The sequence below is a fragment of the Simochromis diagramma genome, unplaced genomic scaffold (assembly GCF_900408965.1).
Source record: "Simochromis diagramma unplaced genomic scaffold, fSimDia1.1 OVJJ01000061.1, whole genome shotgun sequence".
Classification (NCBI taxonomy): domain Eukaryota; kingdom Metazoa; phylum Chordata; class Actinopteri; order Cichliformes; family Cichlidae; genus Simochromis; species Simochromis diagramma.
The window spans coordinates 398,861-426,357 of record NW_024386945.1 but is presented as its reverse complement, the minus strand read 5'-3'; the positions used below and the strand labels follow the sequence as shown (position 1 = coordinate 426,357).

Here is a 27,497-nt window from a genome sequence, read left to right as displayed (position 1 = left end):
ACCGAGCCCATAAAATCATCAGGAAAATATTTACGGGGGTTAAATAAAAATAATGAAAGCAATTCCACACTGGCTTCATTTGTCAGATCCCAATGCTACGTCTGTCTGTCACGCCATCTAGGACTCCTAGTAATTCACACGATGGTGATATTTTTTTGCTAATGTGTGTCCACAGTTGTACAAATGCAGAGGTTTTTTTCCCCTTTTATTATTAGGCATCCCCACCCCTTTGATATGAGGCATAAAGCAAGCAGCAGCAGACAATTTCCACAAAAATCAGCCTGCATTAGCAGAATGCTAGGACATGCATCAGGTTTTAATTACATTCAGACTCATTTACTGGTAAATGGAGTGGTACTTATAGAGTTAAGCAGTTAAAGCACACTGTTTTATCTACGCCCATGTGTTCAAACATCCACTCACACCGATTCATAAGGGGCAACTCCAAGAAAACTTCAGCATGCAGAATGAAGGAGTCGATTGACTGGCAGACAATACCATATTTGCAAAAACAAACTTATCGTGCATCAATTTACGCAGAAAAAGTACTAAATACTAATTTTTGCTGAGGACCACCTCATGTGCAAACATCACAACATCAAATTTCAGCTAATAGTATAGCAGTACTAAAAACAAACCAAAGGAAAGTTAGGTCCAAGATAAAGAGCGCTTAGCATCTCCATAATGATCTGAGATTTATCCGGTATGAATCCAAACTTGCCAATATAAGCCGTCTTATCACTTGGGGACTTTCCGAGTCCAGGAGCATTGGGATTACTCATTTTGCTGCTTGTTTGAAACACTTTCTGTGCAAAATACACCACACGTCATGCTTGGCCGAACAGCCAAGTTTTTGTTGCTTTTACACTTTTCCTATGTCAGCGCCAGTCAGCACACAGTGGAAATTTATAATATATGTACTTAAAAAAATAAAAATAAAGTAACACTTTTAAGACTGTAAAAGGAGAGATTATGATGATTTTGACCTGGACTTGAATGCTTAAGTGCAAAACTGACATTTTGGTGTCCGGAGAACACATTCTGGTCAAAGCTTTAGTGATTGCTGATATCAGTCCATGATTTCATACCAAATATATTCAGTAGTTGTTATGAAAATGCTCATGACAGTGCGAGAAAAAGCCAGGGGACATTAGAGGTATTAGACCATTCACCTCAAAGGAATTGCCATCCGAGATAACATGACTTCAAAGAAAAGAAGGGTGGAGGTCTTTGATGGGTGGCAGTGAGGGTTAAGAGAGAAAACAGGGGCGAGGTGGACGGAGGGCTGAGGAGCAGAGAGTGGAGCACAAGGGTGATTGATGAGGTGGGGAGGGGAGGCGGAGAGCTTTGACGGCCTTGGGGGGGAGACTGTCTGACGAGGCTCAGAGTGCAGATCAGCTGTCTGCAGTCATGAGTCTGCCAGCCTGCTGCACCATGACATCATCTGCCCCGTGAAGGGGAGCTCAACAAAGAAGCAGAGAGCCCGCCTCGGCCCTACAGTGGAGCCTATTGTACAAGCCCCGGACACTGTGTCTACAGAACTGTATAGATCCTGTATTTCAGCTCGAGGATTTCCCCAAACAAGCCCTCCTTTGGAAGGACAACTATGCAGCGAGCAATAAAAAGACTCCTTCCCTCCAGCTCCCCAGAGTGCTCCTTCATCTCACTTTTTAAAAGCCCACATAGGAGGCGGGTGTGGAGAGGAGAGTGGCGGATGTCTTTGTTTAAACGCCACGTTTTACTGCACGTTTCTTCATCCCATGTTTCCTTACAACCCCTTCTTTGTCCTTTGTTAACAAAAAAAAAAAAAAAAAAAAGTTTCCATGAAGAATCAGACTCTTAAGCCAAAACTGAGAGTCAATCCTGCTCAGCATTATCTGTGCATCTTCCTCCTCTGTGCCACATTAAGACCTTAATATCCAGGTGCCATTAATTTGTATTAATGGCACCTGGATATTAATTCAATCTCTTCCTGGACTGAAAACCAAAGTTGCACTTGAAGGTGGAGTTCATCCCCACTGACCTACATTATAAAATGTCCAATTTCACAACAGAATTAGAATCAGTATATGGAAGCACCTTAAAGCAGCGGTCCCCAACCCCGGGCCACGGACTGGTACCAGTCCATGAATCGTTAGGTACCAGGCCGCGAGAGTTGAGGCTCGGGTATGACATTTATGGTTTTTAATCTTTTTTTTTTTCTTATCGTTTTTATCATCAACTCTGTTTCCCTGGATCTTTTCCCGTGTGTTTGAAATAAAGTTTTTTTTGGTACCGGTACTGGTTTTATTTTGTCGTATTTATCCGCGACACCTTAAAGACCAGTCTGTGAAAATATCGTCGGACATAAGCAGTTTGGGGACCGCTGCTTTAAAGCATGTTTGCATCAGCTGAAAACTGAGCCGTCCACCCGCTCCTCCAAACATTGGGAGCAGCATGAACACGAAAGCTGAAACTTGAGAGAGAAAAAAAAAAATGAGCAAACACATGGAGATAAAGGGAAGGAAAAACTGGAAGAAACCTCGGGAAGAACCAAGCCTCTTGGGGTAACCAAGATGACAAGAAATAAACCAAAGAAAGCCAACAAATTCACCATTTTCACCTTTTTGTCAACAGTTTATCCTTTCTGGCCTAATGACAATTTATACATTTGTAACATTTTTAAATACTGAGGTCTTCTTCCCACTGAGCACCACAAACATCAAACAATCAAATTTAATAATAGAAAAATTGAACCTCTGTCAAAACTGAGTGAAAGTGAATCAACAGTAAGTCGAGTTGTTGATTTTGTAGGACTGAGAAGAACTGCAGAGCGCACGTCTTTCACTGGGTCCCATTATTAACGCCCATTTTATTGTTATGCTGATGACTCACTTATTTTCCCAGTAATCTAAATCAAATCTTATCTCATCTCTCTGATATTTAGAGCCAGATGTCTCAAAATTTCCTATGTCCTGGTGTATTTGCCCCCCCGGGAGCTGGACACAGCTTTTATTTCCAAATAAGCCGTTTAATCATACCGTGTCTAAATGAAATTTTTTCCTCCCTTTCTAGTGGCGTTCTTGAGAAGGTCATACATGCTTTCATTTCCACATCTTTATTAATAAATATTATGTGGTCATGTCTTAAATATTTAACTCACCACTATTAAAGCACTCATTAGCTCACACATATTTTTCCATATTTAGTGTCTAATCACCACTTTTTTAATTACTGTTCCAGTTTGTAATGAGCCCTTTAACTGGAAGTGTTTTTGTTATATTAGTATTTTTATTATTTTAACCGTTTTTTGTCTTTTTTAGCATTTGTATTTTAGAATTTCTAACTATTACTTTTTATTATTGCTGGTGTATTTATAAGTGGTCATGTTTATTTCAGTATTTACATAACTGGGAGGTCACAGTAGTTAAAGGATAAACCCCAAATTTAAATTTGTAAAGCACATCGAGTTCGGACTCATCAGTCCACCTCTGAAAGCCTCACAGTGGCTCGTCATAAAATGGTCGCTCTCTATTGAGGAAACAGCGTGGCTCTTGTTAATGTGCCACACTTTGGAGTACGAGCACTTTTCATTTTACACGCCTTGAGCTGATGCATGACTGGACGTCAAATTCCTCGACTTTTATGCTCCACAAACAACAATTAGCTTCCTCGGGGAGCATGAAGCAGAGATCTCTCAGGGATCTTTGCAGAGAGAAATGTGCGAGTCAGCTGAGAGTGTGTGTTTCTTTTAAAGGAGGAGGATGTGAAGTGGGGCTACACCATGTGACTATCAGCATGACGGCACTGGGGGGGATCTGACTTCTTTGAGAACAAGTGGACAGTTTTAGGAAGTCCAGACTACTAACTTATCTTCTCAATTTCTGATTCATTTTAATGTATGATGCTTCATCAGAGGAAGGCACACGAAGCTAAACTAGGTACTCATGAAGATTTTATTCCGCAGCTTACTCTACTTACAAAGTTTCTATATTAAGACTGAAAATAAAAATATATTCCACTGAAACAGAAACGCCTAAAAGTTGAAACGAGGGCAAACTCACAGAGAAGCAGTACTTGCCTTTTCTGGGCTTTCTCCTTTCTCGAACATCATCTTGAGGCTGTTGAGGGGGATGCTGGGCTTCTCGCACTCGGGCACTTCAGCTGCCGATGCCGCCGCTCCCTCCTGCTCCTCTGAATCTCTGCTGGGCTTCGCCTCCATGTCCGTCATGTCCTGGCTGGTCTCTCTGGTTACTCTGTGAACCTGGATCTCTGTATCCTGGTCCTGTGAGAGTACTCTAGTTTTTAGGGAGTCTTGCTGAAGCTTGATTTGGGATGAAGATGCAGATCTGGAGCCTGGTAACGTGCTGACTGGAGTCAGAGGGGCCTGAGATTGGGATCTCTGGATGGACGGCGGTTCCTGCTGTTGCTGCTGCTCCCAGCGTTTCTTTAAAGCACTCAGGTTCCCGCCACACAGTGTCGAGGGTAGAGCTTCCACAACCTGAACAGGAAACAGTCACTCGGTTAAATTTTTTACCTCTGTAGCATTTTTATAACTGTTAGTTTCAATAAATCTTAAGACTCTTTATCTCAATGTCAATTTAATTAACACCATCTAGGTTCATTTTCCTCCCATCCTCAAAAAACAAAACAAGATATGGACATAAAAATATTGGATATGCAAAGACTGAAATATATTTCCAAACAATACAGAGCATTTCTGATTATACATCCAAAACCTTTCTGCTGTCATATTTTGTTTGTGTGTCAGGAAACAAGAAAAGATTCATATCTGAAAAGACAACTCGATGTGGGTCAGATGCACAAGTCTGTAATGCGCTGCAGTGCAAGTGCAGTTTTCTGTCATTGTAAGAAAGTCCTGGGAAAAAAAAAAAAAGTCATCTGATGGTAAGCTTCAAGTGTAATTTTTGTCCAGATAACCATTCAAAAGAAGTGTAGCATCACATTTTTTAGAGGGAGTACACGCTAGAATACGTCTGATGTTTGTGCAAATTAATCAACTGTTTAATCACCTGACGAGTTTGGCTCTAACCCTCCAGGCCACAAGAGCCTAAAAAACTGATTTAAGCATAAAAAGTCTATTAATTTATATTATTTACTGAAAAATGTCACAAAAAACAAATATAGACTCTATATGTTAAGAATCTTGAATCAGAAAACCTGTTGAGTGTCTGCTTAAAAATGAATTAGCAGTAAAAATGTTTCCACTCAGTAAATAAATCACCCAATGATCTGGACTTTAACGCACGAGAATGAAGAGATACAAGAACTACAAGGACCTGGGACTGACCCGACTGTAAAACATGTCCTGCACACACTCTGCTGGACTTTCTGTTGTTTTGGTCATTTAAGACTCAGCTGCCTCGTTTATCTATGACGGTTGTTCTAAACACGAGTTAGTCCAGCTCTTATCTGTCATTTCAGATGTTTTTATCGTCACTTTGGGCACCAAGTATCTGCCTTCAGGCTTCTGCAGCAGGAAATCTTAATACTCCATGGTTCACTGCAAAACATTACAATGCAATCTAATTAAAGTCTGCATGCATACATTTCACAAAACCTTCCATCCATGCCTAGCTGGTCAACTTAGAGTTAACCAGCTCTAGTTTTGTGTATCGTGCAGATGCAATGAGATGAAAAGGTTGCTGGGTGAAGAATTCAAACACAGCAGAGACCACAGAGAAGATAACCCTCATTTTTACTGCCAACCACACAAACAATCACACAACAAACTATGATGACTCACAATTTCTGAGGCTCTGGCAGAGGAGACTCCCACTGAGGGATGCTAGCTGCTCTCAGTCTGTTTTTAGTTTAGTCAATAAATTCCATCAATGCTGGACACACGCCACTTTGACTCTCCGATTTCTGAATGACGCTAAAAACATTTATACCAAAATCAAACAGCATCTGCACTGACATTAAACTACATGTTCGCATTCTTGCAAGCAGAGTGTGCACAGTCTGAGCTAGGTAACAAAAGGAAAAGACATGAAAAGGAAACAGGAAGTCCTGCATGAAAGACAAAAGAGCCGTGAGTTGCTCTGCATGCGCATCTATAAACCTGGAGCTGAAAAGAAAGCTAGAAAAACTTTTTTCCTTTTGTGTGTGCGCGCGTGTGTGTCAAAAACCTGAGAGTGAGGCAGACGACCTGGCTGTCCAGTTGAAAATGCTGTGAAAGTGTGTGTGCTGGTGTCTGCTGACCGGCTGGAAGTGCTACAGGCTGTCCCAGATGTGAGAGGCTTGAGAAGTGATCAGAATGAAGCAGAATGAAGCAACTAGCCCACCCCCCCCTTCTATGACACAGAGGAAAGGAAGGAGGGAAGGAAGGAGAGGGAGTGAAGGGGGCGAAGGGTGAGGGGGCGGGGAGGTAAGGAAGGAGGGAGAGAAAATCAGAAACAGACAGTCGATGAGGGAAAGGAGGGAAAATAAAGACAGGAAATGTGAAAAAGGTAAAGGGGAGGGAGGTGGAAACCTTAAAAAATAAAAACTCTCACAAAGAACTGCACAGAGACTGAACCTGGATAAATACCAATCTCCTGATAAGCCTCCCGGGCTGGTATCTACATCTGATGTTTAGTTTAGAGATTGGATTTGATAGGAACACCTTTAGCTCCAGTCTTCCTCTCAGGAAATGAGGGATTGCCAGAGAAATTCGACAGAACTGCCATTCAGCATTTACACGAACAACAACAACAGATTTGACACCCTGAGAAGTTTGACGTGGGGAAGGAATGCAAGATTGTCTTTAATGATGAGATGTTGTGCAACCTGGTAGAAAATACCAGGGAGAGGGGGCGGGGTTTGGGTTTGGGCTTTACAAGGCAACTTCAGGTTTAAGCTCAAGTTTTCCAGGTTAGGAAGGTGTGAGAGAGGAGATCAGCAAAATCCACCACCTACGGACCGATCACTTCTCTGGACCTCATCGCACAGGAGGGTCTAAGGTTTTAGAGGCAGCAGAGTTTTCTTTGTATTGATGAGGATCAACAAGAAAACTTTGCTTGGATGCACGTAGTTATAAAGCAGTTTCACAGTCGTGGCCCTAACATAGTGACCATGTAGTTGGATCCACTTTTCTGTTACTGTTTACAAGAACTTGCAAACAAAAACAGAAAAAAAAAAGACCAGGCAGCTCAAACCAAAGTCTTGCAGAACTAATCCACATGATATACACAGTAACTGTGAGACCTGCTGTAAAAAGTGGCTCTGATTTGATATTTAATGAGCCTTTAATTTGGTTAAGAAGTAAACTCAAAGCAAAGAGTGACCGGCGTATAAAGCCGCCCGTTTACCGTCCTAACCTGAAGCTACGTCCACAGTTACATCTGTGTTTTCCACTTTACTTTCTAAAAACATCCCACCTACAAGGATATATTGTGAAAAATATCTCCATCCACATCTAAACAAAATGACAAAGCAACAGGTGATGATTTAACCAACTTTACAGAAATGTTGGCCAATCAGAAGCCTAGTTTAATTCCATTTTCTTTATATAGTGACAAATCATGACGACAGCAGCATCAAAGCTGAGCAAGAAAATATTATCAGGCCAACTAAGACAGCTGAGAGGGGAAGAAGTGAGTGATGTTTGGACAGGCAGTGTGGTGCTACTACAACAACACGTGTGCGTTTGTGAGAAAGCATGTACAAACTGCAGATAATAAGATTAAAAGAAACAATATTTGGTTCACATCCACCACTACAGAAAATGCCCTTACACTAAAGAGACATACACCTCTGATGCTGCAAGAACAAAAAAACGTCAGAGTTACTTAGAAGGTTTTTACTTTTTACTTCATTTTCAATGACTTAAAAGAAACAAAGGGGTCAAAAGTGTAGAAAAGGCTTCCCGTGTGTGGAAAGGGCCCGAGTCACCACGCTGACCAGGTGTGACGGAGGCTCTTTGTTATCAGTGCAGCAGAACAGCTGATGCCCAAAGCGATAACAGAATAATTTCACTGCTGGAACTTGCTGCATGCTGGAGATGTTTCCAAGATTATCGTCTCCAAGCAGTTATTTGAGTCTCCGCCAGACTGAGAGCAGTTTAGGGTTTATATTTTAACACTTCATTTGAAAGGCCAAATATTATCCTTTCAACTGCTCTGTTATTAGCTGACAGCTGGAGTTCCCTTAATAAGGCTTTTAATCAGCTTTCAGAATGAGTCACATTACTACAGTCGAGATTTCCACACAGAAACGGAGTAAACAAAGAGCAAGTGAGGTCACTGAACTCCAAATTCTGAGAGAGAACGAGGGTTTGGTCTGTGCATGTCCACATAGTTTTTGGGAAAATGTTAAGAAACGATGTTTGGCAGCAGAGCATGTGGGTCTACGCAGTAGTTTATCTACAGTTTATACTCGTATGAATATGGGGAATGAGATGCTGCTGATGGGTGAGGTTTTCCCCTCTGTGAATTACAAATAGAAAGTGTCGAAGCTTTTCAGATTAAAAAATGTGGCACGTTTGGGATACAGGACTCACTGAATGGAGTTCGACTTCTGTGGGTCTGTGTTAACGGCAGCAGCAGCATTAATTAGCAGGTACTGAGGTCTAAACATGGCAGCAGGCTGTGTTTTAATAATAGATACTGGTGGTTCTGGTGCAGGGACTACTAGGGTGGAGAGGGTGAAGCACTTCGTTTTTCATTCTGAAATTTAACTTGAGGCCAAGTATTGAGGCCATGATAGAAAACACTTCTTCCACCGCTGGGAAGCAACGAATCGTCACAGACATACAGGAGTGAATTTGAATGTACGCACCGTTTTCTTCTTCTCTATGCTGCCCTCTTCTGCTGCCATCTGGTACCTGTGGAGGACAAAAACTGCTTCAGACAAACAATAACTGAGAGGATGAGGCCCAGTGAGGAAGAAGCAGAACCGCTTCCCAGGAAATTTGGTAGAAAAATAAATAAATGTTCCCGCTTCTCTCCAAAAACAATAAATTAGTTAATGTGTTAAAGTAAAACTGTTTGGAAAAACATCATCACGTGTCATCTTGCAAAAAGTACGCAGAGGGAGTGGAGTCATTGTTTCAGAGTGAAACAGATTTTAATTGGCCAGGTTTTAATTGATTGAAGATTCATTTCCTGTTTTGTTTCTGAGACCCCGATAACCAGCAGGAATTTACAAGTCTGGATGGCAGCAAAAAGTATGCGACTTGTATACATTAATATAAGCCATCAATTAATAACCCACAACTAATCCTTTCAATCCTTTATCTTCTCATCATTTGCCCTGTTAAACAAAGGGAATTATGGTCCTTAATCTCCGTCTTATATTAATGTGTCTGCTGCTGAGAGGTTTACAAGTTTTAACAAGTGACTCGTTCTGCTTAATTTCTCATTTCTCGTGTGTGTCAGGAGAAAGTTGATTTGTTGACAAGCAGGCTAGAACAGGGAAAACAGTGGCAGCGGATTTCGCCGGAAAAGTTCAAATATGAATAAACGTGGTATGAAAAATACAAAATTCTCCACAGTCGACACTTTTTATTGTTCAACGCTTCAGATCTTCAGCCTCAGACTGGCTGCACCACACATTTTAGCCCCAAACTGACAACAAACACGGCCAGTTAGCTGAACCACTGCTGTCCTTCACAGGTGTTTCTACCCGGAGACAAAAATCATGTTTGGGACAGTGAGTCCAAATTAAGTTTGGCTCAAAGCCTCTCAGCTGTGCTGAGGAAACATTAACACTAATAAGCCAGATGTGGCTGTTTCTGCACAGAGCCAACAGCAAAAAGAGACATTGTATCTAATCAATGAGGACAACAGCCAGCTTTAAAGACCGACTCTTGAGTCCTGCACTGAATATTTAAGTTTTGCTAACAGAACCTAAAGACTAGATTTTACATCGTTGGTTATGTGGGTTTGTTTGTTTTTTCCACTCCTACTTGGTAAGGAAGGAAAAAAATGAGACACTGCAAACATTTATGGAGAAATGATAATGCCACCATAGACTTAATTTGGATGACATTCTTCATTTCCAGCTGCCAAGATAATAGGATAGCTCATGTAATATGAACTTTTGCTTTCAAATCGAGGCAGGTGGTCGGGCTTATTCCCAAGTGGGTCTCCTCCGCCTGCTGCAGAGCAGATTTCAGGTTTCCTTTACCTGCCAACCCCTGATTATGTTCATTTTTGTCGTCATGGCTCTTGCAAATAGTGAAGTTCATTTGCATGAAGATTGTCAACAACTAGTAAATGCACTCACTTCCTTATCTGATCTGTGTCTACAGTGTCTTCTTTTTCTTTTGACCCACTGCACACACACAAAGGGCAGCTCTAACCAAAAGCTTCTCCCATTTCAGCTGATCAGCAGTTTTCTTCATGTAAATTTACACCAGTAGCATGATGGAAAACCATCTCAGGAGGTTGTCGTAAAGAGTGACCCTGCAAGGTCTCCTGTCTTTAGATGTGAGAGGGCTGCAGAGTTCAATGGCTTAAAAGTTTGTTTTTGTGCATAGTAAGGATAAGTGTTAAATACACCATTAATGTTAATCAGGAAGAAAAACACAAAAACCTGCATATTCCCCACCAACTGACAGACTACTACTATCACCTAGTGGTCAAGTTGATCAACTACCGTGCATTGTCTCATTTTCCAAGTTAGTCACTTGATATGCGGTAAAGGGGGATGCCCTGAATGGTGAGGGGCCTCCATAAAGAATCTGATCCTGTTTTACTCTGTAAAGTCTGAAAACCAGACAGGATGAGTGAAACTGGAGCAATTCGTTAAAAGGTCGACAATGTGATAGTCACATCTTTCAAGAAAACGGGAAACTGAGAAAAGCTGAATGGCAAGAAAACTGTTGAGAGGAAACCTATGACCTAATTTGTGCTCATGACGAGAGCAGAAAACTCTGAAGTGTAAAAAGGTCAAGACAGATCTGCTGAGTGGCTGCTGGTAAATTATTAAACTTAAGGTTGGACTTACTTGGAGAAGCGCTCTGCGATGGCGGTGTTTTTACCCCGGGCAGAGACGATTGACAGCTCTTTGGCGGTGACCCTGAGCGACTGGGATGCCCACTGCCTGCGGCTGAACGGTGCAACGGAGGCCATGTTTGCTGTAGGTCTGAGTGATCGGTCTGCCTGTCAGCTTTCCAGGAACACAAGTCGTACCTCTGAGAGGAGGGGACACAAATAGAAGGAGCACCTTCAGCCAATTAAACACTGAGCTAAGGCAAACGAGCGCGTCGTCTGGTGCCAGCTTTGCTTCCTTTCGCCACTCTAAATCAAGCTCAGAGGAACACCCTTCCTGTGCATTCAAATTTTTATGACACTCATCTCATGGTGCTAAAAACAGTCTGGGTCTGAGCATTTAAATACAGGCTTTTATATCAAGGGAAGCAGTTTGTTCATGTGTAAAACTTCACAGAGGATCGATACATTTTGTCACACTGCACAGCTGGTCCATGTTACCACTGCAGCACGGAGCGGCCTCTGCATCTGAGTCAGAAAGTCAATAGACCGCGTCACACAGCCATTGACCATCTGTTCCCTGCTCTGACTGAACGCCAGGGGCGACTACCAGCAGACAAAAAACAACCGATACGCCTGCAATACAAAAAAAAACCCTCTTGTACACACTCTCCCTTTCACAGGAAACACAGACACACGTCTCTACCTGTTTGCCTCTTCTGCAACATCACAGCCTGAAGGCCGTGGGCATGTGACTGCATGCAGCCGTAACGGCACCTCACCGCTAATAACAGTCATCCGAGAGAGCTATCCATGCTCTGGATGAATGAAAGAATGAGACCGGTGACGCAGCCCCCTTGGGGGTCTCTACGTCACTCAACAGGTGGACTATAGTGGGATGTTGCCACATTAGGAAAGGTTTGTGCATTACTGCAACACTGTTGAGTGTAACTGGAACTGTTAAGCAACACACAAAGAAACTTGGGATTTGTATATAAACACTAAGGGACACTAGGCTCAACTCACTATAAAAGACAATAAAAGAAATTAGAGGTAAATGGTACAGACAGACACAAACAACCTGTCTGAAACCACATTATGAACCAGTATGAATACATAAATGCACGAGATGTTCATACCAAATTTGTTTTACAAGTACCAAGTGGAAAAAAAACTGAATTCAGTTGTAGACGCATTTATATAAGTGAAGTCAGGAGTTAGTGCGACTCCATCACTGTCCTCCTGCTGCTACAATGGGATGTGGGTAATTATCATTTTCATTCCCAAATCAGCTTAGATTTAAAAACCTGTCAGAATTCAGCAGTGGCTGCTTGGGTCATGCCTGGCCCATCCCATAATACTGATACAGCGTGCATCGTTTCCAATCATCCAAAAACCCATTCAGGTTCAAACCATCAAACTTGTGACATCATTACCAAAACATTAGTCACCTGTTGCTTCTTATTTAGAATCACTTGTTTCATTTCCCCAGTCATTATAAACTAAGAACTTTCCTACATTTAATCATTCAATGATTCAGATGGGACATAATATTAACAAATAATTAGATTAATCAGATTAATAATTAAATCAATGTCACATAAATGAAATTAACAAATGTAGGGCAGCTTAAATATGGCAAAAACCCACCAATCACATTGATTTTGGTCAATATTAAAATCACAGTAATGAAAAAAGGAGATTTATTAAACTGATTAAAGAAAAAAAAATTGATGAAGTGAATTTCCAGTAACTTTGATTATAATTTTTTGATCTAACCTTGGCACAGTCTGGTGTGAGGCGATTTAGACTGAATGAATACACTGAAACAATAACCTATTTTAAATTCCACAGCACTACATTAAAAAGTCAGAAAAGCGAGGGCGACTATCAACCTGATTCAATTCAATTTTATTTATACAGCACCAAATCACAACAACAGTCACCTCAAGGTGCTTTATACTGTAATGTAGACCCTACAATAACAGGGTCGACCTTATTATGATGTCTTTAAATGTCATGTTTCGCCCAGCAGTGACTCGAAAACTCAAAGACACCCAACAAAAAAGTCCAAAAGCAGCATCCCGTCACCCTACTGAGGTGATAACAGTCAAATGTTAAACCACTGGATTTAGTCTAGCCTGATGCTGCAGTCACGTCATGTGATCACAGCGCTCCCTGCTAAAATACAAATGAGGGGCGATAGCGACTCCAGAGCGTTTCAGGTCACCACTGCTGCTGCCAGATGACAAACAAAGCAGCTTGTAAAACAGAGGCGGCCCATGCAAAGCTGAACTTTAGCAATAAAGACAGTTGAGAACAAAAAAAAGAACAGAGTTAAACTGAGGTGAAAAGAAGGGGGGGGGATGTCTAACTTTAAACTTCACAAGTACAAAGACCACAGTGATGCTCGCCTTTAAATTTGATACAGAAAGTTGAGACAGTTTAATCTGGCATTTTCCTTCCTAATCACTGAAATTGTAGAAAACTTTAGAACAAAAAAAGTTTTAAAATAAAACCACCAACCTGTGACTGTCTGCGTTTTGACTCAGCTGTTTCAGAAGTCCACTGCTTGAAAATTTCCTTCTCTTTTTACTTCCCAGCTGCTTTCATTCGTGCTTTTGAAAAGAAAGGGAAGTAGGAGGAGACTAACCACTCCTATTTAACTCCTCTCAGCCAATAAGAAGCAGGATTCACTTCCACCTGGCAGGTATGAGCTTCCCCTCCCCTGCTGATCAACAGCACTGTGTCAATGGCAGTATAAAGCAAACTGAAGGTATGTGAAACCAGCAAGGCTGTGGGTCGAACGACAAGGCAGACAAGCTAGAGGGAGGAGGGGGATTCCCACACTGGATTCCTGGAATCTGAGTGACTCCTGGCTGCCCACTTTCTCACAAGGTCAAGACATTAGAGGATGTGACTCATTCACATTACTCGCTGACTTCACCGAGGAGGAAAAGGAGTATGGAATGGAAAAAAGGAAGAGATGCATCAAAATAATAAAACGAAAAGGAGAAAGAAAAACAAACTAACATGAGTAGAAATGTTGTTTGTGAAGAAAACGATCTGTGTCTGCATCCAGCTGTCAGTCCAAGCAGCAACACCAATAACAAATAACTAAAGCTTGAACACAAACAGGAGCTGTCCACAGAGCAGCAGTGAGGCTGGAAAAGGCAGAAGACGCCTTTAATCTTCCTCCTGTAGATCTGGAGGTTTTAACACAGCAGTCTGTGGAAGCTGACTCACTTCTGCAGCCAGCCTCTGGTGGCCGTTTGAGGAACTGCAATTTCGGGTCTAGAGGATGGTTTAAAGAACTTTAGATTCAGGGAGTCTGAATGAGTGAAGACTTTGGGCTCTTCATCATCTTCCTCAACCTTCTTCTACATGGTTTTTGAATATTTTAGGGTTTTCGGTCATACTACGGGAGACTGTTGCCATTGGTGATTGCAACTGCTTTTTTTTTGCAGCAGGGGTTAATTTTTTGACACACTTGGTGTATATTGGAACTATTACTGGACGACCATTTTCATTATGGTTTAATCTGCAATTGTAAACCAATTTATAATCTGTTTCTTCTCTAAAGTTTACAACAAAAAGTTCATCGAGACCTATTTTTGTCTGAGCATTGATCAATAAACAAAGATTGTCACGTTACTTTACATTTCCACTGAATTCATGACATCCTTTAAACTAATGTTTTCCAGCTTTGTTTGAAAAACGTGATTAGGAGACCTATTAGGGGGTAGAACATTACACAGAGGCCCTCTGGGATGATTAAACTTCATCCTCGTGGTGTCCCTAAAGACTTCCAGCTCCATCAGTGTCACTTCCTAACAGTGGGGCTAATCCCAAACACATGACGGATGTGGGTCTGACTTTGTCTTACCTTAGAAATTCCCAACAACTCCTGCATGTACGATTCTAGAGAAATTCCAAAGGTTACAAAGCTACTTTGATTTTCACCTGCTGAGACAGAAAACAATAGAATAATAATGACTTTAACATGCACGCAAACTTTCATTTTCAATTCACAGCACTAACAATGAAACAAGAAGATAAGGAAGTTATTTCAGGGAAGTCTCACTTCAACAAAATCCGTTTAGAACAATTGATCGCTGTCAGTTTTCCTATTTTACCTCTAAGTAAACTCCAGGCTGCAGGCGAATGAAGGCCCTCGAGTGTATTCAATTATTTACCACTTTTAATTTTCTTCACCAGGAAGCTCAGAGCAGAGCCACAGATCCATTTCTCTCCAGCTTGTTCTACTTACAGTAACTCACTAAACTTTCCCAACACTGACAAACACAGCTGCTGTGAAGAAATGAAACCTCACTAATGGTATAAAACTGTAAACATGCACACACACAAAATCACAACTGCAAAGCAACCACAACACAGAAATGATGCATAAGTTGGGTATTTAAATTGCTACTCTGTCCTCAAAAGCGTTGAGAAGCCCTGCTCTTGGTAAATGTGGGCTAAAAAGAAAAGCCAGGAAAAGCATTTAATCTTTATTATTACTAACACATGCCCATGCAACTGGTGTTTGTGCTGCTGGCAAACTGGTAATTAAAAATTAACCCATTTTTATGGCTTCCCTGCAATGCTGTATTGGGTTATCAAGTTGCCTAGATACTTCTTTACATCACATTATACGGACAAGAAGCTGGAAAGACGAAAGGACTAGAAGACCAGGCGGTAGAATGAGGAAGCGCAGGTACTTATTCAAAGAAAGAGGTCAGCAAAGAAAATGTGGGAAAGGCCGGGAGATGAAAGCTTTAGACAGAAGTAGGATAAGATCTAACGTACGGCAAAAGCAAAGGAAAAGGCTTACAGTGAGCTTTACGTGAGGCTGAACACTAAGAAAGGAGAAAAGGACTTCTACTGATTGGCTGGGCAGAGAGAATGTGCGGCAGATTAGGGTGTAGAGTTCTCTGACGAGCTGATGGATGTAGAAAATGAATGTGAATCAGGAAGTGTAGAGAGTGAGTAAGCAGGGAGTGAGGGCAGCTATGAAGAAGTCCAGATGATGTGTATGTGCGGGTGTTTAGACGTCTTTGAGAGAGAGCAGAGGACTTTTAACCAGATTGTTATACACACACTCTTAAAGAGTGAGAGGGTGCCTGAAGAGGTGCTGATTTTCAAGAACAAAGTCATGTGCAGAGCTGTAGTGAGTACAGAGGGATAAACCTGATGAGCCATACCATGAAGCTGTGGGAAAGAGCTGCTGAAGCTGAGCTAAGAAGAAAGGTGTAATAATTTAAAAAACAAAAATAAAATTACATCAAAGCACTTTTTAAAAACTTCCAAAACGTCCATACGGGAAAGAACACGTGGCTCACCTGCAGTGAGGTTACTAAGCCTGAATCATTGCAGACTTTGTTAAGTCACTCCCACTCGATGTTGTAAACTTGGAAGGGTCATGCAAACAAAGAGTGGCAGTCTTTGGGATCTTACCACAAAAACCACACACCTCATCGTAAACTGAATGTTTTCTTCCATCCCAGCGTCGATGCAAAACATTGAAGAGTCATGAAAAAACATTGACTTGCTTGTGTTCATTTGCTTTTTGCGTCACAACATATCTCTCCAACCTCTAAACGTAGACTTTTTCATCATTTAACAGTGAAAATTATGAACTTTGTGTACATGGGTATGATGCAGTACATATGGGAGCAGACAGAAGAAATATCTCGTCCAGGTGAGAAAAAAAAAAGTGAAAAATTCATGCCCAAACACAAATCGTTGTAGTGAAACTGCACTGTTTCTCCTGGCTAATACCAGAAAATTTTGACAAGTTTTTCCACAATAAAAGATTCTGTAAGACTAATGCGACACAAAATTACATAAAGACATTCTTCTTAAAACTCTGAATCATTTGCCAGACAAGACAAGAGATCCAAAGACAACATCATGGACCGTATTGCCATTTCTGATAAAATGCCTCGCCGATTATCAACAGCAGACCCACAGAGCAGATTTAAGTCTGTCTGTGCTCAGTAACGCTCGATACCTTTACCTCACTGAGAACAGACGCAATCACAGAAATGTCACAGTGTCAGCAGACACACACTCCTCTTCAGATATGAAACCATCGCACAGATCAGCGTCTGTGTTGTGACTCAGCGTGTCATTAGGAAAGAGAAAAGATGACTGCCGTCTTTTATTAATCAGAAACCGGTTTAAACGCGTCACAAGACACAGACGTCCTCCCAGATGAGGATCCTGTCTGATCCAGCTGCAGTTTGTCATTTATCCTGATGATCTGATCATCGATGAGCCTCCTGTCACTACTGCTTTATTCAGATTGCTGCATTCAGGGAGGAAGAAACCTCCCCTTCCCATCATGTTATAATATCTACAGCCTCAATAGGACTTAGCAGGGCAATTTTTCCCCCACAGGGTCACATGAGAAACTGGGACTGCTGTGAAGTCTGCACCAGTACCCTGAACTCAATTCTGCTCAGTGTTGATTTTATTTCTTTACAAAAGGTTGCTGGTGCAGCCCTCCCCACAGTCGAGTAGATGTTACACATTAAAACAACCTTTTTCATGACATGAGAAAAACCATAAACAGCAGCCCGATGTTTCACTGGCTCTGGAGGAACTTTGTAGAGACTGAAAATATCCTTTTATGCAATTTATGCCGAGAAATCAAACCAAGCTGACAGCGATTTCCCGCACATTTCATTTTCAGTTTTGTAATTGCGCCATATCTTGATTCGAGCTCACTGAAATATTTTCCACATGTTCGCTTCAGTTTATTATTCAAAAAAACAACAAAAACAAACTGTGTTCTTTATCACATTGATCATTGTTTTATAGTCCAAACATTAGGAAACATCTTTACAAAACCCTGTTTGGGTGCAATCAGATTGTCACAAAATCTTATGTTAATATCAATTTCATATGATACAAATCTGTTTCCATAGATTTGTTTATTCTGAGTTTATTTTATCACCTCTGAAATAATGTTTTGTGTTGCTATCGCTCTTTTCAAAAGGTGTTTATTAATTTTTAACTGGACAGGTGAAGCTGATTTAAGACAATTTGACATGAAAAGGAGGACATTCAGGATTTTTAAAATTGTGTGTGTGTTTTTATCTCATTATCATCATTAACTGATAGTTATCATTAAGAATACAGAAGCTAGAATATTTTTAAAATTCCACTGTCACGTGTCCTGGTGTCACGAGGAGCTATGAATATGGTTCACATCCAGCAGATAATATCTAGAACCACATAAGCCAATCTCCTGGTCGACCCGACCTAACATTTCCCACAACACCAGCTGGTTAGCTTAGGTAAGACAGGTTGTCTTCCCAGGACCTTGAAACAGGTACAGCTCAGGTGAAAACTGACTCACAGGTCTGTCTGGACATGAAGCAGCTCGGCGGTGTTTCAGTCCTGTTTACGCACGTTTCCTGCTGACTCATTTGCTTCGTCTGCACTATTTTTTTTTTTCTCTTTGTAATTTCTCACACTCACCTGAGATTCTACGGGAACTCTTTTCAGGAACTCACTCTCACCTGAGCCTCAGGGACCGCTCACATTTCACAAAAGGCGCAACAAAGCTTCAATTAACCCAGTTTTCATCCGCGCTAATTGGCTGAATAGTATCGTTCCGCCAGACAGCGGACTGATATCTGGATCAAGCTGTTCTGAGGTTATAATAATAATAATACAAGTTATTACCAGAAAGATAAATAAATAAATATACAATATAGCAAGAAAAATAAGAACACAGTCAGTAGCTGTAATACTTTTAGAAGATTAAATTAAGTCACAACACCTCTCTTAATGTAAAGACAATATTAACATAACTTGTTAATACCTCAAATGAGCAGCAGACTTGAACAAAGGCACCTTCTTTCTTTTTTTTTCTTTTTCTTTCTTTGTTTACCTTGTTCACTACCTTAAGTGTCGTTTGTGTGATTCTTTTCAAAATAAAGTTCTCTTTTTAATCATCACAACACGAAACTTATAGTTTAGCCCAGCAGGTGGCAGTAATGTTAATTATTTATGCAATGTTCCTACTTCGCCACTAGATGGCACACGAAAACCACTATTACACACTTCGAGCTATTTCCACCTTAGACCATGAATGGCCTGCATGGCTGTGTCATTCCACATACCTGGCAACCTACCTACATACTTATATAAGTGTGAGTTCAGAAGCTCTACTGTCCGCGGCTATTTTTAGTCTGTTTGTTCTGGTACATTCACACATTGAGCATTCACAGTGACACAGGTATGCAGGAACACTTTCAAATGAACAGACAAGCAGACCGTCCAACAGTTTCTGGCCAATTATAAATGGAAACCCAACTATTTTTAATCAGAAAGTTTTACTACTAATCTTCACACGATGCAATAAAAACAATCAGCACAATTAGCTGCAAATAAGTTAAGAACCAGATCAAATGGGTCTTTTAGGGACTCTTTGTGTTCTATTTGTGTTGGAAGGAGACGTGTGGGGTTCTCAGTGTTGGGAACTGTGAGAGGATGTCAACAAACAAACAACACTATGTCAAAAAAAACTTAAAATAAACTAAGTTGGATATAAGGATCTTTCTCTCTAACGCTAAAGAGGTTGAGTTTGTGCCTGAAGAGCCCTACTTCAGCTCATGGCTCTCACTTGGCCACTTTGAATGGTGTCAGCAACACCTTGGCCTTTCTTCATGTGAAAAACTGATCAGGAATGTTAATGTAGACTTGCTATTCTTTGATAAAGAAAAGACTTCCTGTTGCTACTTTGGCACTTAAACCACATCTGAAGCCTGAGTGCAACTCCTGGAGCCGTTTCTCAGAAGGCTTGAATCAATGTGTGCTTTTGCTAATGAAGTAATTTCTAGAGGCGGTGTCCTACCACCTGTTGTGCCTGATCCTTTGATCCCATCATCCCTTTATTTTCATCATCCCCCTCCCTTCCTCCCTACCCGTTTAAATGCCATAGTCAGTACGGTGTGGCTCACCTTTCCCTGTCTGGCACCCTGGTAGGAATGAGGACAGCAGGATGATGAATCTATGATGTGACAAAAACACTGGGTAAATACATCCCAGTCACAATGTTAATGAGTACGGGTAAACAAACCCCTTCAGAGTGGACATATTAGACAAAGGATGTTTAATATGGAGCTGCCAGGCAGGAGGAAAAGAGGAAAACCACAGAGAAGATTTATGGATGTAGTGAAGGAGGAGAGGCAGAGGTCCACAGAAAATGAGCAGCAAACAATGGATAGGTGATGTTGCTGTGTCACACTTCATCTTTAGCTGATATCGCTTTAAAATGACATCTCTGAAACAAGGACGTCTCATTTTATTAAACATCCAAGTACAGAACAGTGTTTCCATCACAAGAAACGAAGGACAGACATCCAGCCCCCATCAACATGTGAATGAGGAAGAAAAGAAAGCTGAGTCATTTGTCGCTGATGACCTCGTCGGCGGGGGTTGGGTTGTAGCTCCACCTTGGCTGTGATTGGAGGGAATCATGGGTGGAATCTACATATGGCTTTAATTTAAAGTTTTGGTGTTCGCCTTTGTTCCAGGGTGCAGAGGCTGTGGCTAGCATGTACAGAAAGTCAGTGTGTTGCATGATTTGATTCACAGCAGCCTGCGATGGATTCCTGACTGTGGGCTGTGCTGCACACAGTGTCCTTGGCAGCGTCTCGACATTGGGTTTGGATAAGGTTTTATTTGTTTTTCGCTCATTTGTTGAGATGAAATGACCACACACTTGCCCTTGTTAGATACTTTCTTCTTGTTAAACGTTTACCTTTAGCCTCCCCATTAGTCTGGACACTGTATGTGGCAGACACGTGGCTCACCTTGTGTGTTTTGACCCCTTTCTGAACCCATTTTTAGTTGTTTAGCTTAGTTTTATATCTTATTATTTATTTAATGAATCATAACTCCTCTTGTAAACATCAGATATTGTAAGATAAGGTTTAAAAGCCTCTGTTGCTTCAGCTGCCTCTTTAGCTGCAGAGCACTTAGAGTTACCAGCTGTTGCATGTGAATGTGTAACACCCGTGTGGTGTTCATATTTGGGTGTCAGCCAGTGTCGAGGGTCTGGTGTTTTTTTGTTTTTTTAATCAATGAAGCCAAAAAATGTATTTGGAAATCTTTAGCAGATGTTTATCCTAATTCCAAGAACTACTGACGCCATATATGGTTAATATTTGACATTTACTGGTGTTATAGCCTATTTATGAACAAAAGCATTTTTTGTTTTGTTTTTTTTTCTCATAAAATAAGAAAAAAAGAAGAAAAAAAGTCATAAAAACACTAAAACAAGGAAGCTAAGTTTCTGATCACTACTGATCCTTACTTCTTCATCTTCAGTGTATAGTTCATCTCTTTCTTTTCTTCTTCTGACTGGATTTAAGGTAGAATTTAGATCCAGGAACATCTCCAGGGATTTTCCAGATGACTGTTCAGTTTCACCATTTGTTGACATCCATATTTGTCCCATTGCTGGCTGCTGATGTGTCTTTGAAGCTGACTAATGGCGAGCCTTATCCTCGCCTTCAAATTCACTGTAGCCTCTGAACTGCTGTTTTTAGGCCGCATACTGAAGATTGCAGTAGCCTGAGTCTGAGTCTGCTCCACATCATCTCTTCCTGTCTGCACGGTCCAGTAAGGACAAAAGTCCTCATGTTCTCAAATCTCTTCTTCATCTCTTGAATCTTGTGTCTAATTTAAAATAACTGAGGTTCTCTGAGCAGCGAATCTAACAGACAAAGCTATGTTCTAGTTGCAGCTGGGATATAGCTGCAAATAGACAAGAGGAAAAATGTTTGGGAATGTGGAAGGACGCGGATGTCAGAGCGTCAAATGTAGCATTCTTACACGTATAGGGTAGTGTTATAGCATGCAGGCAATAATAATAATAACAATAATGAGGCACACAAATTAAACAAAACAAAACATGAAGGAATATCATCTGTGGATGAAGCTCTGTTCAGCAAGATTTCACTCAAAGTAATAAAAACAAACACAAAAACGTCATTTTGGTGAAAACATTTCTGAAGCGAATAAGAAAGTTACATTTGGACCTGCTGCTTGACATTTGGCGGTGTGTGTGTGTGTGTGTGTGCGTCCTATCCGTGACGTAAATACAGCTGATGTAAATGAATTGTTGACACTGGCATCCACACAGCAGGGGGCGCTGTAAAAAGGAGCTTAGCAGTGACCTTGAACAGAAAAGCCACGGTCATCCTGATCAAGATTAAACACGTTATGGAAGTAAATCTCTGAGCGCCTCATCCAAGGATGGATGCAGCGCCATTCCGGAGAAATGTCATTTTGCTAGTTTGTCAAACAGCCTTTGATTTCAGGGCTGAGGTCCAGCAGAGCGCACAGAGACTCTCCAACTTCACAACCCTCCTCTGTTTTTAAATATTTACCATTTCCTCCTAATTTTCGTTTTGCCTTTGTTAGTTGTTCTTTGTGGTTAGGTAAAAGCTTCCGCAATTTGAGGCTTCTAGAAAATTATATCAAATTGCTCCATATCGTTAAATGTCTTTAAATGATTATTACCAGACGGCTTCCTGTGCACATTTAATTTGGATAAAAAGATGGTAGTAATAGTCACCAAAGCAGAATTTTGAACCTTAACCGTTTTAGTTTCTCATTTCTAAAAAAAAAAGTAATTTATTCAATACAATTCACCGGGCTGTGCACTGAAGTTAGAGGATAGAAATAAAGTATCTATCATATCGCACTAGTATTGGTCCGATACGAATACCAATGCTATTCCTCTAAACCACACGATCAAATAATAGGTCAGTAAGTCCACTTTACACGAGTTTATCAGCCACAGACTTTAGAAGAAAATAGTTAAACAGACTCACTGTGCTATATAAAGGCAACTGACAGACTTTTTTCATGGTGATGCACTTTCATTGTCTCACTAAACAAGAAGAATTAACTGAATTATGCAGAATATGTATTTTCTATTTCCTCATTTGGAGAGAAAATGTGGCAGAGCATCATACTGGTGAGTTTCAGTACCTCATAAAAGTCCTCCTCTGTGCTCCCAACATTGTTTTTTTCCTTAGGATATCTTTTAAGGCTAAAGGACTTTCGTAAATAACATCTTTGCCCAGATCTAGTCGTAACTTTATGGGGAAATTCCTAGAAAACATCATATTTCTGGGAACGCTTTAGAATTCTATCACAAGGAGTTACGCTTAATATTGGAGGCATTATGAGTACACAGGGCTATGGTTTATTGGGGATCCATACTGATAACAGCTGCTTTTAAGGTATTTATACAGAGCTGGGGTAGTTTTTGAGATAATGACGCTTCTTATTGTTTCCTTATCTGCCTCATGCATGCCTACACTGTGGCCCAGCTGTGCTTTGTGAGTCTTTTTACCCAGCTCCCTCTCTATGTTTACTTGCCTTTGTTTGTGTGTAGATCCCCGAAGACATGACCCTCTCCAGTTTCAGCACACTTGCAAACCTCTGGGTCATCATTTAGTACACCATCTGCACCACATAGCCTGGCCATTCAGTCCTCGCCAGATAATCAACTAAACTTCTGTGATAAAAGCAGACAGGATCACATCCACTGTTTTCTTTAGTTGTGTTTTTTTCCACACTCTGTTTCTCTTGTGAACTTCATAGCCTGCAAGCTAGCTAGAATGAAATCTTAAAATGATGTTTTCTAATAAATGTCCTTGGAATTTAAGATTTAAATCATGGTAAAGATAAAACAAATATTGTAGTTGCTATTGGATGCAGATATCCACTCCTTGAAGTCTTCCCCAGAAATCTCTGCAGATGACCCAACATTTGCACAATGACACTCTAATCTCCAGTTATTGATTAAAGAGTTTAGCTTTGGTTTACCTGCCTCAGCAGAATCTCTTGTTTTACTGTATATCTTCTTTTGCAATGTGTCCAAATGAAGTATTAATTCTGACAGTTTTATTTTGGGTTTTGCTTCTCTTTGTCCATCTTCTTTTTTTTGAGTTTCTGCCTTCGTCTTCTCACTACTGTGATTTCCTGATGTTTTCTCATGTTCATTAGTTTCACCTGTTCGTTATACTTTTCTGTGTTTGTGTTTTCTACTGTGAATGCAGTTGTAATGCAGTAAGTCAGTAATTAACCTGCTCCAGACCAGCTAATGTTCTAGATCAGAGTTCAGTGGGTGTAAAATCAGCACACACTGACCTCACCTGATTTGTCTGTAGTCTGCAGCTGTGTTGCTTTCAGTGTCTCTTTTTACTCTGTATTGTTCACCTAACATCTTCATATTCTCCTTCAGTATAGTTTTTTATTTCTTTGTAAAATCAGCTGCTCTGCCTGTGCCCTTACCAATAATTGTTAAACAGAGCTGGAGCCCCATCCCACTGGGTGAGAGGTGAAGTGCACCCTGAACAGGTCACCAATCCATCACAGGGTTTTTTTTCCCTATAGCCAAAAAAAAGAAGATAAAACTGTGGGAGGCAAAAGTGGGATGAAGGTTAGTGGGACAAAGGTAAGAGGGTCTTTAAAAATTAACACTATCTATGGGACAAAGGTGAGGGAGTTCAGCACTAGCGTGGGTGAGATGACAGACCCAAACTCCAGTTTAACTCTTAAAGTCCAAGGCTATTGTTTTGACGTTCCCACCAAAGAAACTTTCTCACATTTTAACGGCAACTTCTGGAGCAGAGACGTGAAATCCTGTTCACCAGTCCAGGGTAGAATCTGAAAAGCAGATATTGACAGTTTTACATCTATCCTCTTTACAACTCTGAGTGAATGGACGTTGATGTTACTGCACCTGCAAGATCTTTAATGAAACATAAGTGAAACACAACATGATTTATCCATTTAAGTCTGTCGTCATGGCACATAGCCTGAACCCAGGACAGAGGCCTCCGGGGCGGAAGGGGTTAAATAATCTAAAAACACAGAAACGTCACTACTTGTTGGTTCAACGCATGCTTGATTTGAGACACAGACACAAACAGAACAGAACACATAGTTTTTATTGACAATGACGCACTTGGTGTACTGTTTGTAAGAGAAATGATGAAATCAAATCAAGCATAAACGCCCGATCGATCACATTTTGTGTATGCTCAGGCTAAGATGTCCACGTTTTGAGGTCGGTTTAAAGTTTCAAGGTGATGTCTGTCCAAATGTCACACAGATCCAACCCATTCTCACTCTCAGCTCCTCACCTCCTATCCCATCAACTTCCCTCAGCATTCAAAACCTAATTTAATGGCTGATCTAAACAACCAGCAACAGTTGTTTAGATCTCACAAATGTTAGGATCCATAAAACAGGATATCTAACCAGATGGCTGGCATCACCTTGTTCTCCAGTAACACAAATGTTGGAATGTTGGAGTTTTGCATATTAAACACATATGTAGGACTGCTTTCTTGCATTTGTGCAATATCTCTAAATTAGAAACATCCTGCCTCAGAGTGATGCTGAAAAACTAGTTCATTCATTTATTACTTCTAGGCTGGACTAGAAGAATTCAAGCTGTCCTAAAAACTCCTTGAAAAGCCTTCAGTTGATCCTAAATGCTGCAGCAACATCACTGACAGGGACTAAGAGAAAGTGTGTATTTTTCGCAAACTGGCGGACTCTCCTCTTAAATCCAGAATAGAATTTTACAACGTCCTGAATAATCAGGCCCCATCTTATCTTAAAGATGTTACAGTACCATATCACCTGAATAGAGTACTTCACTATCAGTGGCTTTCAGGCCCCTTTCAGGCCCCTCTGTTATGGAATAAACTCCAAGTTAGGGTTCAGGTGACAGACACCCTCTCTGCTTTTAAGAGCATGCTCAAAACTTCACTTTTTGATAAAGCATATAGCTAAGGCTGGATCAGGCGACCGTGAATCCTCTCTGAAGCTTGATTTAGATTACTGCGGGACATCTTAATCCTAACTTACATCAAAACCAGAAACTCATTTTCTCATTGTGCAGTGGGTCAACCTAACTTGTAGTTACATTTCTTATAAAGTAGATTTCCAGCAGAAACATAACTCACACATGAGTGACGGTGCAAGAGGCATAAGTTGCTGGAGGGTTCCCATGATGCATAGTGTTTCTTCCCCTCACCCCCAACCAGTCACAGAGGATAGCTGACTAGCTGAGCTTGATTCTGCTGGAAGTTTCTTCCCATTTCTTTGCTCATAGGGGGTTCTCTGATTGTTGGGGGTTCCTCTGTATTATGGCAGGGGATTTACCCCCTTGAACCCACTGTTATTGTGATTTGATGCAAAAGCATGAGACAAAAAATGATCTCACCTAAGTAAATAATTACACTGTACCTGTAAAGGTTGTAAATTAGATAATGGATACAATAAAAGTATGAAGACATCAGAGCTCAGACGAAGATCTGGGCACAGATAAAGACATGCTCAACAGAAGAATTTTATCAGCGGCTTACTTTAACAGAAGTAGTGAGCTCTGTACTTTGATCGCTTTCACAGATTCAAGGTTTGTCTGCTGGAGAATGATGAATTATGAAGAAATTGTTGGCTCACATGAGTAGAAATACTTATGTAAACAGAAGGAAATCCTCGCGCGCACAAACTGTTATTGCAGCATGAATTCCTAACATCCGAAACTGAACTGTTCAAAGGACAAAAACTATCTCTCCTTCAGTCTTTTTTTTTCACAGATACCACCCCCCTCACTGTTACGGTTTTTGTTTTTACTGCCTGCCCCCATGTCTTTGTTTTACTCTCTTCCCCCTCATCTCGGTTAGTGTTTACACAGTAGCATGTGTCTTCCTTGAACTGGCTATTGTGTTTGGCTGCATCTGTACAAATGAGTTCTTCAGATGAGCATTTTAGCACACATTCAGAAGGCTTTGTCACTGCTTACCACTCCTGTGCAATCGGTTGTTTAACTCCTGCACATTTTAGCCTTAGATGTCCTGCAGTACCTGTCCTTCATTATCCATGCTTGCACAAGGATGAAGGCCTTTGCTTTCTTCCAGAAATAGGTCAAGAGTTCGGGAATGATGAATCAGTCGAGTCTATGTTAGCGGTGGGACAGACCCAGACTGTCTCCAAATAATTATTTCCTCTTCTCTTACATTTTAAATGAGTGGCTTTATTTTTGGTTGTTCTTCCTGCCTTTGTTGCTGTTTCCCACCAACAACTTTGTCACATCAATTACATTTACCTCACATGACATCAGAGCTGGAGGTGACAACACTTGGGCACATTTCAGTGGTAAAGTTGGAAAAGAAAGGAAAAACAGGTTATGTTTCTCTCCTTGGCAAGGTAGACCAATTCATGCATTGCCAGAAATACAGCACGATGCTTGTTTTTCTGCTCTTTGAAACATTGCTGCAGCACGTTCATGGATAGAACCTGGTCAAACATCTGCCACCTCCATCTTGGATTGCAAAGTTAGGGTTGGTGGAGCTGACTTCATTTTTCAGAGCAGAAGTTGAACTTAAGGAAGTTGAAAATTTTGACTGGGAAATTCTGACTTCTGGAACAGAACATTATTACTCACCTAGTAAACAGCCGTGATCCTTTTTGTACCAACAGTTTCCTGCTGATACTTTGAATCTTTTTTGGCTGACCTACTGCCCGTGT

General features: G+C 40.9%; 1 protein-coding gene across 2 annotated transcripts in view; it reads right to left on the bottom strand.

Moving 5' to 3' along the window:
- The window catches only part of lima1a (LIM domain and actin binding 1a), a 28,605-nt gene extending 10,078 nt beyond the window's left edge, over positions 1-18,527 (bottom strand). The window contains exons 1-4 of one of the 2 annotated variants that reach the window (XM_040038202.1): positions 18,405-18,527; positions 10,933-11,119; positions 8,761-8,806; positions 4,061-4,480 (exon numbers count right to left, since the gene is read on the bottom strand). In XM_040038202.1, coding sequence (XP_039894136.1) covers positions 4,061-4,480; positions 8,761-8,806; positions 10,933-11,057 — 591 coding nt within the window. In that variant the 5' untranslated portion in view covers positions 11,058-11,119; positions 18,405-18,527. Of the gene's footprint in view, positions 1-4,060; positions 4,481-8,760; positions 8,807-10,932; positions 11,120-13,442; positions 13,654-18,404 lie in introns of those variants that run through there. The other variant, XM_040038201.1, reaches the window with a different exon arrangement.
- Between the last annotated feature and the right edge of the window lie 8,970 nt (positions 18,528-27,497).